The 18,694-nt window shown below is 37.8% G+C and overlaps 1 protein-coding gene across 1 annotated transcript in view; it reads left to right on the top strand.

The window, feature by feature from the left end:
- The first annotated feature begins 7,468 nt into the window (after positions 1-7,468).
- The window catches only part of LOC149237630 (Sodium Bile acid symporter family), a 57,134-nt gene continuing 45,908 nt past the window's right edge, over positions 7,469-18,694 (top strand). The window contains exons 1-2 of the mRNA XM_089372725.1: positions 7,469-8,213; positions 9,396-9,484. Of these exons, the coding sequence (XP_089228851.1) occupies positions 7,757-8,213; positions 9,396-9,484 (546 nt within the window). The 5' untranslated portion in view covers positions 7,469-7,756. The remainder of the gene's footprint in view (positions 8,214-9,395; positions 9,485-18,694) is intronic.

Genomic DNA, 18,694 nt, shown 5'->3' with positions numbered 1-18,694 from the left:
GTTTTGAATGCAAAGCTACAATCCTTGTTCTAAATAAATTATATGCTAGTCTTTAAGACCTCATCAATTGGAAATGTTTTATTTGAATATTATTTGATGGATTTCTATAATTGCTCATGTGATCTAAAATTATCAGTATTTTCTCCAAGCTTACCAGAGGTTTTAGGTTGAGTATAACTTTTATCTTTTCCATGTCAACATTGATTCTATCATTGCAGATCTCCATGACCTAAAAGTATGTTGATGACGGTAGCAAAGATGCATTTCTTTATGTCAAGGATAGTCAAATTTATCAACGTCATTCCAACATTAGTTTAAGCTAATGCATATGAATTCTCATTAAACTATATATTGTCTAGTTGTCAAAATACATGACCATACTTTCATAAATGTACTCTTGGAATGCCTTAACTACTATCCTTCAAAATACAATAGAGGCATTCTTTAATCGAAATGATATGATTGTAAAATCAAATAACCCAAGCTTTATTACAAAAGTGGTTTTTGCTTGATCTTCCTTTGCAATGGGTATATAGTTGTACCTCTCTGTTATCATTCATGGGATGAGTGCCTTGTGGTCAAGGCAGTTATTTGTTTAGCCTTTCCATCTTTAGTGAAATTTTCTTAGATGCAGTCTCATTATTATCCAGAGGTGCCCTTTTGGATGCACTCCATTCTCTATTTGCATTAAGTGCTTAATATTCCTATTTGTTGGGCCAAATTGCATTGGTAATCTTGGTTCGTCCCCTCCGCAAACTCTTTTGGCTTTCAATTTCTACTATCCTCCACTTTTTCCCATCCCCTGTGAATTACTCTATCAAATTCATGTTCCTCCACTCCATTTTTTTTGCGGAGTCCTCCTTGCCATTCATAACTCTGCTACATCCCATCCCCTGTTAATAGGTTTTCTTCTTTGAGGTCCTTTCTTCACCTTTCCTTGTATTCTTGCAATTGCGCCCAAATGGGTCTTGCATCACTTCCAAAGCTAAAAAATGCACTATATAGAGCTTCACAGAACAAGGAAGATGTTGGAGAGCCATGGGGCTAGAATTAATGACCTAGAACAACAATTAAGGAGTCATAATGACATGATCTAAGCACAAGATAACCAAATTTTTTACAGAAGATGGAACTCATGACAAATGAAGTTGTCACGAGTTCCTTGATATTTTAAACTAAGAGAATTTCGAGGTTCGAGAAGGAGGTTTGTGTAATCCATCTTCACATGGCTAATATCTCCTCTTGGATCTCTACCTGCTCACCTCCATGGCCCCTAAGTCCATTTTGTACAATATACTTAAGGCTAATCTTGAACCAGTTTTAGGGGAGATTAAGGTTCAACAAAATTAGGGAAGCTCAACGTCACACATGCATGCTAGAAATGAGGTGACAATTGACACATCCAAGGAGTCACCCTCAAATAAGTGACCCAATCTCTTCCTTTGACTTTTTGGATGTGCTAAAAAGTATGCTATCTTCTTGGAAAGTTTTACATAATATATGTATCTATGATATTTAGCACTAAGGCATATTAGGAGCACTCTAAGATAATAGTAGAACAATAATTGATTGGATAATAGTAGTTATGAGTAAGAAGCTCATCTTGTAACTTCTTTTTATCATTTTATTATTAAAAATTTTATTTATACAAATATTACCCACTAAAAAATAATTTATATAAAAATTCATTTACAAAATATATAAAATAATTTAAATAATTTGAATTAAAAATAAAAAAATACATAAATTAAAAATATATTTCAAAGATTCCCACTACTATTTAGCGTAGTAACCAAAATTTAAAAAATATTATTTAAATACACACACACACACACATATATATGTCACATGGTTCGGGTTCGGCAATGATTAGATTCAGTTTGAGTTCAAATTTTTTGATGAGGTTTGGATGAGGTTTGCCATTAGGTTCGTCTATATATATATATATAAACATAAAAAATGTTATGATTGGCATGGAAACTGCAAGGATAAATTACAAGTTTGAGTTGTGACATGAGGTTATGTGTTTTGACCTATGGACTTGGTCAATGGCTATAAAGTTTGATGAGGTTCGCCAAACCTCAATTTTTTTTTAAGATTCGCCAAAATTCGAACCTCAAAGTTAAAGCTCAACAAACCTTGTAATATATATATATATATATAAACGATTAAACCCACAGTGTCAAAGTTATGCATTATTATTTGTGTAGTCTAATAATTGCTTAATTCAATTGTACCTTTCGGTTAGCATATTTTTCATTCAATTTCACCTGGAATAAGGTAATGTAACCATTCTTTTGCAACCATATAATATGTATAATTTAATTATCAATCATGAAATAAAATATGTTTGTAACCATATATAATATGTAGAATTTAATTATCAATTTTACATGAATCATTTAATATGTAAAATTTAACTACCAATTTTACATGAAATAAAATGTTGTTTTTTAAATTATAACTTTTAATAAAATAAGTGCTACATAGTAGCTTGTCTCTGGGGCTTAGTAAAAAAAAATAGTGAAACTATCTAATCACTATTACTATATATTAAAATAATTAGTTACTATGTTTTCTAAATGTAGTTGTAAAATATATCTTAAGGCAAGGATTGAAATTGTAAGTTGAATTGAAACCATAAGTTTCAATCCATAATTAATATTTGTACAATTTAAAAAAAATATGATTGGTCAACCACTGGTTTGATGGATTAAATACAACTTGAGTGGACCTAATGTTTAAGAGCATGTCTTTCCTCATAAGAGGTCACAGGTTCAAAACCAAAGGTGGTAGAGTATGTATGCCTTCGTAGACTTAGCAGTCAAATCGCTACTCGGAGGTGGGTCCCTTGTCCTACAAACAAGGAGCTCTTATACACCAATTTGGTGTCTGGCTTGGCGGTAACCTTAAAATTGGATAATAATAATAATATTTATTTTAAAAATTTACTTAACTTTTTTTTTGTAAGTGGAGGTAGTACCATTCTTTTCTATTTATGCTAAACAAAGAGACCAGATACATTGTTTTGGTGGCCTCAACCTGCCCCGAAGGGAAACCAGGTCTGTTGGCCACCTGAGTTTGCTATAAGCATTCCAAAAGCAAAATTTGACAAGTCTTTCCATACTGGCTATATGCACTATACAACTAAAACTACCTATCAAGCTACTATTTTGCATAAAACTGTAAATAGGAGAAGATCAAAAAGCCCACAGCATAGCCACAAGTGAATCATGCCTTTCTGGTTCCAGTATTCTAGTCCATATCCATGGGGATATCCATATGTTCCTCCTGGCTCGGGTGCGAGCCTACCATCCTGGACAGAATTTGAGACATCTCCTCCAGTTTATTGTTCTGATTGATCATAATGACTTGGAAATTTTTCATTTCCTTCTGCAGGTCTGGCAGCCCATTGGCAATATCCGCCATTTCCTTTGCTACCTGTTCCAGTGCCTTTGCCAATAGGCTTTTTAGGACCCAGTAAATATGCAAAGATTGCCTGTAGAGTGTCAGCCTTCCCCTCGTGTTTCCTGGGTCACTAACCATTGCTGCCCATTCTTCTGTCTCTGATTCCGACTGTTCCTCTAACACACTGGATTCCATATTTTGGATGATACGACGGATGTCCTCGTCTGTTCCTTCCTGGTAAGCACGAGCCGCCTCCTGCACCACTGACAGGGTGGACCATCTCCCTCTACGTTGGTTTCCTGGTTCTTCCATTGGCCTACCACCCGGGTTTCCTTGCCTTGGACGGCCTCTACTACTGCGACCTCTTCCACGACCTGGCCGTGCCATCCTCTCGCCTACCTTCTCCCGAGACCGCAGACCACCTTGATGATGCTTCCTAGCTGCGCCACGTTCCGCTCCTCCTTCAATCTGTCTGAACTACCCTTTCCTTTACTCTCTACCACCTTCATATAATACCCCTTCGCCGTCCTTCTCTCTTTGCCATTACCGCCGCCACTTTTGCTAATCATCTGCAATCCACCTTCCCCACTCCGGTTACTTGAAACGAGAGCTGGCCGATTACTCATTGCTTTTGTTGGAAGGGTAGCCTCATCCCTACAGTCACGTCCGTCTGTCCTTCTCTTATCATGATCGCTCCTGCCATCCTCACCTGCCCTCTTCCTCATCCCGATCGGGAGAAAAATTTACTTAACTTAAAAAATTAAGAAAATATTATTTATAAAATAAATAATAAAATACTTTTCTTAAATATAATAAAGATTTAAAATAAAATAAATTAAAATCTAATAAACCAAATTTGTTTTCCCATTACTTGATATTAAGTTGTTTAATATGTAGAATTTGAGTGTTCCATAAGTTTTTCACACCCTGAATCCATTTATGTATTTAAAATTGTATTTTAAACAACAAAAAATTGCATTCTTGCTTGAAATTATATGGCTAGATTCCTTTGAAAAAATAAATATATCTTAAAATATATTACAGTAAATAATATTACTATATTTTAAAATATATTACATTAAATAATATTACTTAAAATATTACATTTAATATTACCACTAAAAAGTTAAAATAGTTCACTGCAAATAAAATTAGCGGCAACCATACAATTTATTTATTGGTACTAGACAATTAAATTTCAAGCAATCAACTTATTATGCGATACAATATAATCGTGGAATATCCTTTCGTGCAATTCCAGCGAAATAACATGAACTTGTGCCATGAAACATCAATAACAATTGAAAATCGCAACAACGAAATCGAATGTACCAAGGAGCATATCACTCTGACAACCAACATCAATGCCCAGTCAACATAAATGCTTTAAATGAATAACACAGATTCCTAAGCAATGAACAATAACATTTTCAATTTCATAGCTAATGAAATTGCAAATAAATAAATTAAATTATTTTTTAAAAATAATAAACTTCAATTTCCAATGTTAAACTATAGAAATATTGCATTAAGTTTTTAGTCGAAGCCAAATTAATGTGGTTTGACCAAAAATCCAATGCAAAGATAATAATATGCAAAATTTAAGTATTTCATATTATTCAATGTACTTATTCACTAGCCTAGATCCATCTTAATTCTAGATCGAGGGATCAAATATTTTGATATGCAAACCTATTTTCCAATGAAAAGAGATTTGATCCCTCTGCATGCTTGGTAGATATGAAGTTAAGATGGATCTAGGCTCGTTTAATTTCACATTTAAATAGGCCATATTCCACATGAATACCATAGGTCATCTTTATTTTTATTTTATTTTGAATAAGTTAAAATGTTTACATTACATTAATCTTTTTAATTAATTTTATTTTTTAAATTTAATTTAATTTTTAGTTTTATTTAATTTGATTTAGTCAAAATGTTAAACATTACATTACAACATCTCTACTATATCTCTAAATACATTAAAATTTATATGTTAGTAAGGGTTTGTTAGTGTTGTCTTTTAGGCAAGGGGATTGTTAAATCCAAAAACGCTGAATTGAAAAAAGCAAAAAACATGAAAACTTGTGGTTGTGGTCCTATAGGCTTTTTTTAATCTCTAAAATCTCATTTATTCATCATATTTAAAATACAATGAATAAGTAATTTGGGTGCTAACACCAAGACTATATCCAACAAATTAAACTTAATATATTAAGTATTTATAAAGAAATAAACGAACGGAAAAAACTAACTCCTAAAATTTATCAAATTCAATCCAAAAGACAAGAAGTCCTAATCAAGTGCTCGTTACTCGTCTGCCAACTAAGGGAACTCTCTTATGCTTTAATAATCCTTCCAATTATAGAACCATTATGATCAATCCTTTGTTTGCAAATCTTTTTAGTAGCATGGTAGAAAATAGAATCAGTGAGAGGACAGAGGTAAAAAAAAAGAGGGCAAAAGGACACAAGGGTTTTAGGCCGAACAATTCTACAATGGATCATGGTATCACGTTGAGACACATTATTGAAAAGGTTTTGGGGGACAAAGAAGAAGTATTTCGCTGCTTTGTTGAGTTCAAAAAGGCATTTGACAGAGTCCTTAGAGATAAGTTGTGGTGTAGAATGGAAGAATTTGAAATTCCTTCGCATTATAGAGTTGTTGTCCATAGACTTTATGAAGAGGTGAAAGTCAAAATTAGAACCTCAACGGGTATTTCAGAAAGCTTTAGAAGTGACATTGGAGTCAAGCAAGGTTTCCCTCTATCCCCTACTTTTTTTGATTTATTTATTGATAAATTGGAAGAGTGGCTAAATATGCAAGGTGGAAAGGTGGAGATGGTGTTCGGTTGGGGGAGTTTGTGATAAAGCTTCTTTTATATGCTGATAATCTTATATTGATTTCTAAATCGACCCATGGTTTGTAGATGCACCTATATGCCCTTGAACATTTTTGTAGAGCAATGGTGATGCAAGTCAATACTAGCAAGACCAAAATAATGATTTTATCTAATAAAAGGAAGCAGTTTCAGCATACGTTCTTCTTTGAAGACAACATTCTTGAAAAAGTAAATGAGTACAAGTACCTCGGGATTGATTTCAACAACAAACTTAGTTGGAAGAACCATAGAAAGAAGAAAATTTTAGGAGGGTGGAAAACATTCTATGCTCTTCAAAACAGAGGTAGAGAGGCAAAGTTATGGGATTGGAAAACGATTAAAGTGCTTTTTGGACTTCAGTTTGTCGAGTGATGCTATATGGGTGTGAATTGTGGGCTACTAGCACCCCCGGCTCAAAATGGAAACAAATTGAGAAAATCCAAAATGCTTGATCATGAGCAAGTTCAAAATAAAAAGTTTGGTACCTTATGAGATAATGTTGAGGGAAAAGGTGCAACTCCCATCCAAGTAATTGCTACGGTGCTACTCATATGATATCTAAAAAGAATTGAGCAAATGAGAATAGGTAGATGGCCTAATGTTATCTTTAATGAAGGCATGAGTAAAAGAAAAGAAAACATGGATGAGACAAAACTACACATGGATACAAAAGTGGAATATCTACCTCAATCCCTGTCCCACAAATAGCAAGGAGCTAAAGAATTTTGTTACGGAGAAGTTTTGTAAATGGATATGGGGAAAAGAGTTGGATAGGAAGAAGAAGTGTTATATTGAAGAATTCAACCCTAAGTGTGATCTCCAACAAAAAGAGTACATTGGAGCTAGCATTCCGTGGAGGACATCAGTTTCGGTGTGACACAGGACGATGGAAAAGGCCCAAAGAAGCTTGGGAAGAACGGGTGTGAATCGGAGAAACATTTCATTTTGGAATGTGATGCATTCAAAGACATCAAAGAAACTTACAAAAATATATTAGTATCGGTTTTTTGGGACTGTATTTTCACTGAGAGGATTCTTGGAAGGTTGGGCCAGCGCATCATCAATTTGAATAAGAAAATAATTGAATTGCAAAAAGCTAAAACTAACCCTCATCCATTTGAATAAGAAATCAATTTGAATAAGAAAATAATTGAATTGAAAAAAACATAGCTAAAACCACTGGCTAGTAGCAGCATCCTCTTCTCAAAAAATTTGGAGAGCACTATTCTTACTGTCGCACGATCTTTGCATACTCTGGAAAATTGCTACTAAATACTTCAATTCGGTTATCATGGCGTTATGACTTTCGATCACGGTGACCACTGTATGTTTATTTGGCTTCATGCCAAGAATATCTTCCGACCCTCGCATTCTTTACTGGCTACAGGAAAATATTTACAGTATTCTTTCATCTAGCTACCCACATCTTCCATTCGTCTGATCGATTCCTTAGGTTCATTGGAGGCCATGACTGGAATCTGCTTTTCATCCCCTCTTTCTTCGTATGATTTACACAAAGCCTTAATCCCATGTTCATTAAGGTCTCCGATGACAGATTCAATCTTCGTCTCGCGTTCTGTGCATTCTCTGAAGCTGAGGAGCCCAAAAATTTCCCGCTCGCTTAACAATTTCGATGCTTTTCTGCAAACGGCTGCTATATCCTCTTTTCAACCATCTAGGTATCGGAAGCTGCCCTTTGGGGCATTCGGGCATGTTGGTTGTTCAAATCAAGAGATACCAGCGGTCTCTGACGTTGCGAACGAGGAAGAGTGGATGAAATGGCTTCGACAGGTGGGAGACGTTCTTACAACGGCGTTTCCTGTGTGGATTGCATTGGCTTGCCTTGCAGGATTGTTTCGGCCGTCAGCCTTTCTCTGGATTCGAGGCAACTGGCAAATTGCTGGACTTACCGTCACAATGCTAGGTCTATCATATAATACTATTGTTATTATCGCTGCATGGTGAATAGTGGATTTTTTTAGACCTAGTTGCAAAGTGTGGAGTATTTATTAAACCACTGAATTAGGCCTAATTCCTTTGAAACTCAAGCCATATAGCCGGTGTACACCACAACAAGAATGTAACCTTGGCAGTTGGTTTAACACTCAGTCCACTTGCCTGTGAACTAATGCCTTGTTGGGAATTTCATTAACGTTTAATTTGTTAAAACTTTTTTTGCCACATGAAATGAACATCTGATCAGTGCCATTTTAGGATGGGACTCTTATTGCATTTTGTGAGTATGCTGAATGTGAAGGGTTTCATCATATCGCATACGATCAGATCAGCATGAACTTAGTATGTTTACTGCATATATATTAATTCTATGTAAGGATTGTATTTAGTCAATATGGAAGTTTCAAACCATGGTCATAACAGAGAGGGCCAAGCTTCAGAGTGATATCTCAAAAAATAAAAAATAGAACTGGTGTTATTAGTAGTCAGTCTAGTTAGAACTAACATTCATTCTGAATGTTGATAGTTCTTGTGAAGTATGGATTACATTGATAGGGGCATATTTTCTTGCGCAGGAATGTGTGTTAATGTAGGCCTTCCACTTAGTCAATCAAAGATTGAGCTAGTTATGGATGCATATAGTGTTAAGATGCTACCTTGGAATGTCTTGGTAGGCATTTGATAGGTTTTTTTGGAGAATGTATTATAAGTGGGAAGGTGTCTTTGTTATTGTCAAACCTGTGAAAGTTCATTTTCCATTGAGGCATTTTATTTTATTTTATCATACATATATATATGATGATTTGATTTTTTCCTGGTCTTGTGAGGTAGCAATGATCTACTATATATTAAGCCTATCTGGGTCATTTTAGTTGAGTGAGTTTAATGGTTAAAATAATAGGTTCAAATTTAAAAGTAGTAGGGTATTTACACCTCTATAAATTAAGTCGTCATCATTATCTCACAAAAAATTTCATGCATCAATTTGGTGTCTTGTTAAACTCTAACCTTAAAATTAGATTATTATTATTATTTAAACTATTTAGAATTACTTATTCTAAAAATTTAATAAGTCTGGACTCTGATCACCATATCTAGTTATTGAAGTAACGCAAATAGAAGTGTCACATTGTTGTTTTCCTTCCTGCAGGAATGGGCATGACACTTTCCTTCAAGGATTTGCAAGGTGCATTGGCAATGCCCAAAGAAGTGCTGGGAGGAGTGTTGCTACAGTATACAGTGAGTATTTCATAGCCGAAATGGTGATATTATGCTCATGTAATGTAGCAAACTGACCATGTTGAAACTTCAACAAATTATAAATATTACTGTGGATAATCCGAACTCTCTTTCAACAGTGTTGAAACTATCAAATTTGATTATTTTAATGGGGAATTGCAATATAATCTGATGGAGTTGAAACTGTCCACAGAATTGAACTCCTTGTTGAGATTTAAATGATTGAATCAAGAAATTGTTTTGCACATATGAGTTGATGCACACATTTGCTTTTTCATCTCTACACACAAAACAAGTCAGTGCACAACACACAAAACAAGTCAGTGCACAGAACACTTAAATGTTGATTCGACTCTCTAGAACTATTTTGCAGATTTATGCTGAAGTTTGTAACTGATTTGTTAGTTAACTTGATTTATGAATGTAATAACTACAATAGTATTCCAATGATTGTTAATTGTATGGATGTAAAGTTATTTCCTAATATAAAATATGCTCTTAAATACATTGTTCTAAAAACTGGCTAAACCAGAACCGGAACCAGCCTGTTCGATTGGTTCAACCCTAGGGGACTCTGAACTGGGTTGTAAACTGTTTGATTGGCCAGTTCAACCGGTTCAAACCCTCAATTTTTTTACTTGTTTTTATTTTATTAAAACTTTAATATGTTATATGTGTTTTCGTGAACTAGTTCATAAACTGAGTCATTGGCCGATTATGTTCCGAGTCTTCTGATCCTCGACCGGTTCGAACTTCTAAAACATTGAGCGAATATTATCGTTGGCTCATCCATTTGAATTTGATATTATGCTGCTTTAGGATAATATAGACTTTAGGTCAGTGAATTAAGTAAATTCTTTTAGGGTTATGATATTGTAGGTGTATGAAGTGAACACATGCTCTCAATGTGTTATCAATCTATTTGCCTAATTCACGTAAGTTCCATGACTGGCCTTTATTGTCTCCTCTTGTCCTCTCATGTATTTCGAACTCTAAGCGAACAATATTTACAGGATTGAACTTTTTTAAATATACAGGCATATCTTTGTTTTATTAAAAATATTCAATAATTTCAGTGTTGGTTATCTAGGTTTGTGTTCGTTTATGATTGTTTTATATCTTATTTTTATCGTAGACTAGGTATTATCTCTTTTAGCTTTTATGTAACAGTACCCTTTTAGATGGTCAACCACAAAATCTAAATTAATGTATTGCCATTTTTATGGCTTTCTTTGTCCTGAGTTATTTTTAAGGTCTTCAAAATATTTGCCTTATTTGTGCTTTGATAAATCTGAATTTGAATTCAAACCTGGTGACAAAGATGACAGAGATTAACAACTTCTTTGATACTACCTGTAATATACCCATGCTTCCGTACACCTGCTTCCTTGCTTTTTTGGCATTTTCTTCATTGGCAGATAAATGGAGTTTATCATGTACATAATCATCAATGCACAGTCTAGCCACTGTAGTGAATCGTTTCCGTATCCTGGGACCTATTTTCATCTCGCGTTCTCAAAAAATAGCTTGCATTGCCTCAAATGATACATAATTGTTAAAAAGCACACAAAACATGCAGGAAGATAAGGCAAGCATATTAGAGAAAATGTACGTGGATGATATTATTCCATGGTGTAATGTTCTATTACATGGATGAGAGAAGGGACATACATTATGTAACTTGAATAACCTCCAATATCTAATTCCACTTATGATCTCATGCTGACCGATGTTGCTTTCTTGCAAGGCAAGCTTCACACACATCTTCCCTCTGCTCTTAAATCCCTGGTTGACCAAACACCATGTTTCGTTTCGTCAATAGAGGAAGATATGGAAATTCAAACAACCATACATGTTGTTAAATAATGAATCCATACAGGTGAGGATAGTTTTTAGATACAGGTCATTCCTCCTCTATCTAAAAACCATACATGTGTCATTTGATAACAAAGGGCATTGTTATTTTGTCCAATGTTGGCTATGAAGCATGTGCTTTGGCTTCTTCTTTGTCCACTAACTTGCATAGGCCCTGTTCCTCCACACCAGTGGCAGTAATTTTGTTGGTCTTGTTCCTAGATCCATTAGAAATCTTTTTTCACCCTGGAAAGTGACATCCAAGTGTGGGATATGCTTTGTAATTTGACTCACAAAAGGTAATTTTTCTCGAAACTAAGGACATGGAAAACATGCATGAAATGGCAATGTTTTACATTTGATTTTGATTTGGACAACGCCTTTTCTTCAACGAAGTACTCCATTTCATCACCAAATACCGCAGACTGAGATTATGTTTTGTCTTCTACATAGTACAAAGTAATTGAACTGTTTTTTTTTAGTGAAATCTCTAGAAGTTTTTAAATCGATATACCAATCATCATACTTACCATCTTTTGTCCCTTTGTTTCTTGTCACAAATGCATAAAATTCTTCTTCATCAGGCCCAAATTTTACTAATTCTTTCCGGATTGAGGCCCCTGATTGTGTTGCTCATCCCACACTGATTTTTACATGCTTCGCTTATATGGCGTAGTTTGCCACAATAAAACACTCTTTTACTGTTCTGGATTTGTTCTTATTTAAAGTTTGCCAAACTTGCCCTTGCCCTTACTGCAAGACCCATATCTGAAGATCCATGCACTGCCAAATTGCTTTTTATATTTGGCTTTTCAAGCAATTTTTTTCTAATTACTCAAACATGTTAGTGGATTCTAATGTGACACTTATGTTTCAACAAAATTATCATAATGCTGGGAAACTCTTCAAAGTGATGACATCTCGGTCTTCTTCTTCTACTTTTCTACCAATAGCCAACAAATGACTGTGTCTTTAATTATTAATATATGTTTTTGAAGTAAGTCACCTTTGAAAGGAAGTAGAGGTGTGGAATACACTTCCTATAGTAATCAATGAGAGAAGAATTTGTGAAAACTTTAAACAAACAGTTGCAGATGATATGTCAGAAAACAATTGAAAGAAACAACAAACCATTGCACGATGATTTCCCGGGGAAAACCCTTTCGGGAGAAAAACTCCATGCTCCAAAACAGACCCAATCAGTGTTGCACGAAACGCCCCCCGGATCTAAACCAGGATCCGCGTAGCACAAGAGTGTCTGTTCCCCCTCCATCTTATCGGGATCTATGTATCTATAAAATCAGAATCAAGTAGTGGTTAATAAGAGTTCATAGACTGGATTCTATTTATGTGTCGCTGTAGTAACTCCGGTTCCGTATCTTGCAGTGTTAGCAACTGTGGGTTGGTTCCTTCTCTGCCATTGTCAACGTCAATCAACATTGACCCCGTACGGATCCATGGGGGATCTGCTGCTGGATCTGTTGATCGGATTGAAAATAACGGTTCCTAGAATTTCGGAAGTGTTTCGGCCTGATCCGCGGTTCCAGATTTTTGGCATCAGATCCACCTCAGATTCGCGGCAGATCGGGCACGGATCTATATGGATCCCGAGCGGATCCGATGCCCGACGGGTAGTTCCGCATGGCCGACCCAAAAAAAAAACAATTTTATTTTATTTTATTTTTGTTTAACTTGAGTTGGGGGTGGGTTTAGGTTGAGTTAGGGAAATGATAGATGGGGATAAAGCTCATTTCCCCCTCTCATTTCCTCACTCTTGTATTTTTGGAGAGCTTGGAGAAGAGAGGAGAAGAGAGCTTGGAGAAGAGAGGCTTGAAGAGAGCTTGGAGGAGTGAAGGAGGAGGAGCTAGGAGCAGTGAAGGAAGAGGAGCTTGGAGGAGTAAAGAAAGGCTTCCATCTACAAGAGCTAAAGAAGTGCGTGCAAAAACCCCAAATTCCCTCATTTTTCTGTCATTGTTGTTTGTATTTTTTCTCCTCCCTCTCCTACTCTTTCCCATTCTTTCTTCTTGCTCATTTCATTGCAAGTTGTCCATTTATATTCATATTCCAAAATGGTGTTCTTTTGGCTTCTATGTATCATTCCACTTTTGGTTTTCATGATGGCAAGGGGGAGTAGGAATAGAAGGGAAGAAGAACAAGAGGATAGTGGTCCCCATATGAGTGACCCAATGTATGATGAGGAGGAAGGGTTTGAAGAGGAAGGGGATGAAGAGAACACTGAAATGCTAGAGGGGAAAGCTGCATTGACACCCTTGTGGAATTATGTGACCAAACTTGAAGGGGGAAAAGGTGGTGGAAGCTACAAGTTTTTGTGCCCTCATGGTTATCATGGAGGAAAACCATATAGTGGTTCATATACCCATGTGAGGAGACATCTTTGTGGGGTTTGTGAAAATTCAAGAATCCCCGAATCACTACTGCAGCAAACTGATATTACTTCTCCTACTTGTTAATCCATGCAATTTATTTATTGTGTTCTATCGTAAATATCGAAGTAAATACAACTGCAGCCTTCACAACTTTAAATAATAGCGGAAACAAGAATCCGTGCAAGAAAGAAATAACACACACAAGTGACACCGTTGTTTTTGGACCAATGTCCCCAGAAAAACCGGTGCAACAATTCTGAGGGTTTTATTATTATGTAGTAGTAATTTTTGAATACAATCTCTGAATGCTTGCTCGACAATCCAGTTACAGAGAATATCACTGACAGAGAGATTTGTGAGATTACCTCACACTATCATTGGAAGTCCTGGCTGGTCCAGCCCTTGAATGAACAACCCTGGCTGCATTTGCGTCAGCCCAGCGTCACACTGTCTAGGATCTGTGTCACTCTTCTTGGCTAATTGATTTGCCTCTGAGATTCTGACTTCTGCTCTCCCGGTCTCACACCCCTCTGCGTGGCCTTGTGTCAGCCTTTTCTGGCTTTGCGCTGCCTCTCTTGGATCTCTCTTTGCCTCCTCTGCTGAGTATTCCCGGATCAGGAGAAATCTCCAACCGGAACTATCCCTGCCCCTCACTGCAAAAGCTCACTTCAAATTTCTCTCCGGCAGCTGCTCTGCTTCAGAAATTCGATCTTCTGAACTCTATTCGGTGTGTTCTCCAAGTGCCCTCAAGCCTCTTCTTATATCTTTCTGTTGGACAACCAACGACCCAGATTAACTTCTAATCAATGGCTTAGATCATTTTGGCTTGATCCTCGTCTTCTTCTAGAAGTTACACCCACAGTTTAGAGTAATACCCTTTAATTATTTTAATTTCCTACGTTTAGACTTAGGGTCCCATTAAAAATAATTAATTATTTTAATAACACTGTCTCCTGGTGGAATTTCCCAAAATGATTTTTGGGTATTGGAGAATGCATGTGTCTAAGCCTCCTTGCAACTTTTGAGACTTAGAGCAATCCGATGCTGCCAAAAATCATCACTCCCTCTTAGCGAGGAATGTGCTCTAGCGATGCAACCTGCTTAAGCATCACTCTATTTTGTAACATCTCCTTCTGCACTGCTGATGTCTGACATCCTGTCCACCAACCAATGCGCAAATGCTGCATCTGTACTACTGCTGACCTTGCCACTGTCAACACTGCATCCGTACTGCAACTCCCTCTCAATTTTGCATCCACGCTGCTGTTGGCCCTGCCACTGCCAACTCTGCGTCTGCATCGCGGCCTTCTCCAACTGCTGCTGCCACTGCATCACAACGGAAAAACATCCCAAATTACTGAACTAGTGTTCAATATGATGCATCTTGTTACTGGAGTTCTCACTGTTGCTAGTCTCTACGTTGACCCTCTGAAGCCTGTGCGCTGTTGCTGACTTTGCTTTGTGCCATCTGCACTGTTGCCAACTCTAGCTCTGCGCTGCTTAGTCTCTGGCGCTCCTAGCCACTGCAACTGTCATTCCGACACTCCTCTACACCAATTGACACTGGTCCATCCTGCTACTATTGATCCGGGCTCCCGTAGCAAGGAATTGATCCATGAGGTGGGCTCCTCAAGGATCTTGCCCATCTGTAGCTTTTTCGAACTACAACTCTAAATCTCCCCACCTCCTTCCTGTAAATCCCTGGGCTGTCATGGCGAACTCATCCTCCTCGATGTTTGCGGCTGCAACCTTAGGATCGTGCTTCTCATCTTTGTCCTTGTTCCTGAGAGGACACTATGTTGCGTAGTGACTGAGTTCACCACACCTGAATCATTTGATCTTCAAAACATCTTTCTTCTTCCTTCGTTGCTCCTACTGCCCCTTGGATGTGAGGGCTGCATTCTCTTCCTCTTCCTTGGGCTTCGACCCACTGTTGCTGCTTCTGTCAAGTTTGCACTTGACCAAGTCTCTCCTCAACTCCTCTTGCTTAAGAACTGCCCACATCTCATCCCAATTTGGCAAAGTCGCCCTGTCTAGGATACTTTGGACAAAGACTTGCCACTGCTCAGATACTGAATTTAGGGCCAGTCTTACCATCTTGGAACTTTGAGGTGTTGACCCCACAGTTGCCAACTCATCTCGGGTCTCTTGAAGCTTTGCAAGCAACGAATCAATGCGTTCCCCCTTCTGCATCTACATAGACCTCATCTTTTGCTCCAAGTACATCTTCTGCTACTCGGAAGATCCTTGATACAACGTTGACAATGCATCCCACATCTCCATGGCAGTGTTTCTGCCAGCAATGCGACAGACTATATGATCCTTTACTCTGTCGAGGATCACTGTCGACGTAGACTTTGAGAAAATGCTCATCCAGAAGGCATGACATCTTTGCCTTCTAGATCACATAGTTGGATGCCCCATCCAACCTATCTTGATCTCTCAGTCCACTGGCTGCCATCACTGCCAAAAAAGAAGAAGGTCAAATAGCCTCCTCTCTCCTCTGCGCAACATTAGACTAGCCTACGCACTCCTTGCTGGAGCTTGTAGATCTTCCCCTCTCCGCTGTTGCTCAGCAAGTGAGAACTTAGACTCCTTGGCTAGAAGTCCTCTGAGGAAGAATTCCCTCAAGTGTCTCTCTTCTTCCTTCTGACGTCTTTCTGCCCAACAACTGCTTGCAGAAAACTGCATCCCACCAGACAACTGCCTCTTTGTGGAAGCTACTGTGCTGCTCCCTCTGACACTGGCAAACTTCAATTTGGAAGTCTTACCTCTTTGTCGACTCACTCAGAGAGAGATTTACCATGAAAATCTTGCCCTCTTGGCCTAACTATGCAAACCCTCTGGGGATTCGAATTGCTGCCTCTGCCCCTTCCCCCTTCAGCATTGGGCTCTTTCAACATTGTTCTCTTGTTTCATCTGTGCTCTGATACCATGTGAAAATTCGAGAATCCCCGAATCACTACTGCAACAAACTGATATTACTTCTCCTACTGGTTAATCCATGCAAGTTATTTACTGTGTTCTACAGTAAATATCGAAGTAAATACAATTGCAGCCTTCACAACTTTAAATAATATGCGGAAACAAGAATTTGAGCAAGAAAGAAATAACACACACAAGTGACACCGTTGTGTTTGGACCAATGTCCCCGGAAAAACCCAATGCGGGAAAATTGGTGCAACAACTCTGAGGGTTTTATTATTAATTTATTATGCAGTAGTAATTTCTGAATACAATCTTTGAATGCCTTTCCGACAATCCAGTTACATAGAATATCACTGACAGAGAGATTAGTGAGATTACCTCACACTATCACCGGAAATCCTAGCTAATCCAACCCTTGAATGAATAACCCCTGGCTGCCTCTGCACTGTGTCTACGTCACACTGTCTTGGGTCTGCGTCACTCTTCCCGACTGATCGAATTACCTTTGAGATTCTGACTTTTGCTCTCCCGGTCTCACACCCTGGCTTTTAGCTACATAAATAGAACCCTCTAACAAATTTCGTACTCCCTCAAGGCTTTTGTGGTGCCTCAGCGTGGCCCTGCGTCAGCTTATGTTGCCTCAGCGTGGCCCTGCATCGGCCTTTTCTGGCTCTGCGCTGCCGCAGGGTGGCCTTGCGTCAGCATTTTCTAGCTTTGCGCTGCCTCTCCCAGATCTCTCTTTGCCTCCTATGCTGAGTATTCCCGGATCAGGAGAAATCTCCAACCGGAACTATCCCTGCCCCTCGCTGCAAAAGCTCACTTTGAATTTCTGTCCAGCACTGCTTTGCTTCAGAAATTCGATCTTATGAACTCTATTCGGTGTGTTCTCCAAGTGCCCCTCAAGCCTCTTCTTATATCTTTCTGTTGGACAACCAATGACCCAGATTAACTTCTAATCAATGGCTTAGATCATTTTGGCTTGATCCTTGTCTTCTTCTGGAAGTTACACCCACAGTTTAGATTAATACCCTTTAATTATTTTAATTTCCTAAGTTAGACTTAGGGTCCCATTAAAAATAATTAATCATTTAAATAAAACTGTCTCTGGGTGAAATTTCCCAAAACGATTTATGGGTATTGGAGAATGCATGTGTCTAAGCCTCCCTGCAAATTTTGAGACTTAGAGCACATTTGATGCTACCATAAATCAACAGGGTTTTGGATAGGGATGACAAAAAGGGTGCCCTCGGTATAGCAATTTGCCCAAAGGTTTCAGCTTAACAAATAAGAAAATACATCCAAATAGAGGAGGCTGCACAACAAAAAACAAGAAACAAAAAACTCATTTTGAATCAAGTGCAACCTCTAGATTTGGTAGCTCATCTCCTCATGGTACTTCTGCAACCTCTGGAAGTAGAAGAACAATAGGGGATTTCTTGAATGTTGCTGGGAGGGATGATGTGGATGGAAAGATAGTCCAGTTTCTTTGTGCTTGCGGTGTACCATTCAATGTGTTTCGCTCTCCCTATTGGCATGATATGGTTAAGGCCATCAATGAAGCCCCAAAAGGATACAAGAGCCCCAACTATGAGAAAGCTAGAACAATGTTATTAGAAAGAGAAAAAGCAAAGGTTCAAAGAGCTTTGACACGTTTTACAAATGAGTGGGTGGATTGTGGGGTATCCATTGTATCAGATGGGTGGACAAATGTTAGAAACCAACATTTGATAAATGTTCTTGGTGTTTCTGCTAGTGGTGCATAGTTTATTACATCTCAGGACTCCTCTGCCAGTGAAACTACCCAAAACATTGTAGATCTCCTATTGCAATCAATCGAAGATGTTGGTCTTAATAATGTGGTTCAAGTGATCACTGATAATGCAACAAATTGCAAGGAAACAATGAAAATTATTGAGCCTACACATCCACACATCTTTTGGTTTGGGTGCTTGGTGCACACATTGAACCTTTTAATGCATGATATTGTGAAGCATAAAGAATGTGGATGGATTAATGAGCTTTACGCGAGAGGGAAGCAACT

This window comes from Pinus tabuliformis, chromosome 8 (genome assembly GCF_031772625.1).
Source record: "Pinus tabuliformis cultivar Carrire ecotype Pingquan chromosome 8, CPIR1, whole genome shotgun sequence".
NCBI lineage: Eukaryota > Viridiplantae > Streptophyta > Pinopsida > Pinales > Pinaceae > Pinus > Pinus tabuliformis.
The sequence above is the reverse complement of the archived record's forward strand: the minus strand, read 5'-3'. Positions and strand labels throughout refer to the sequence as shown.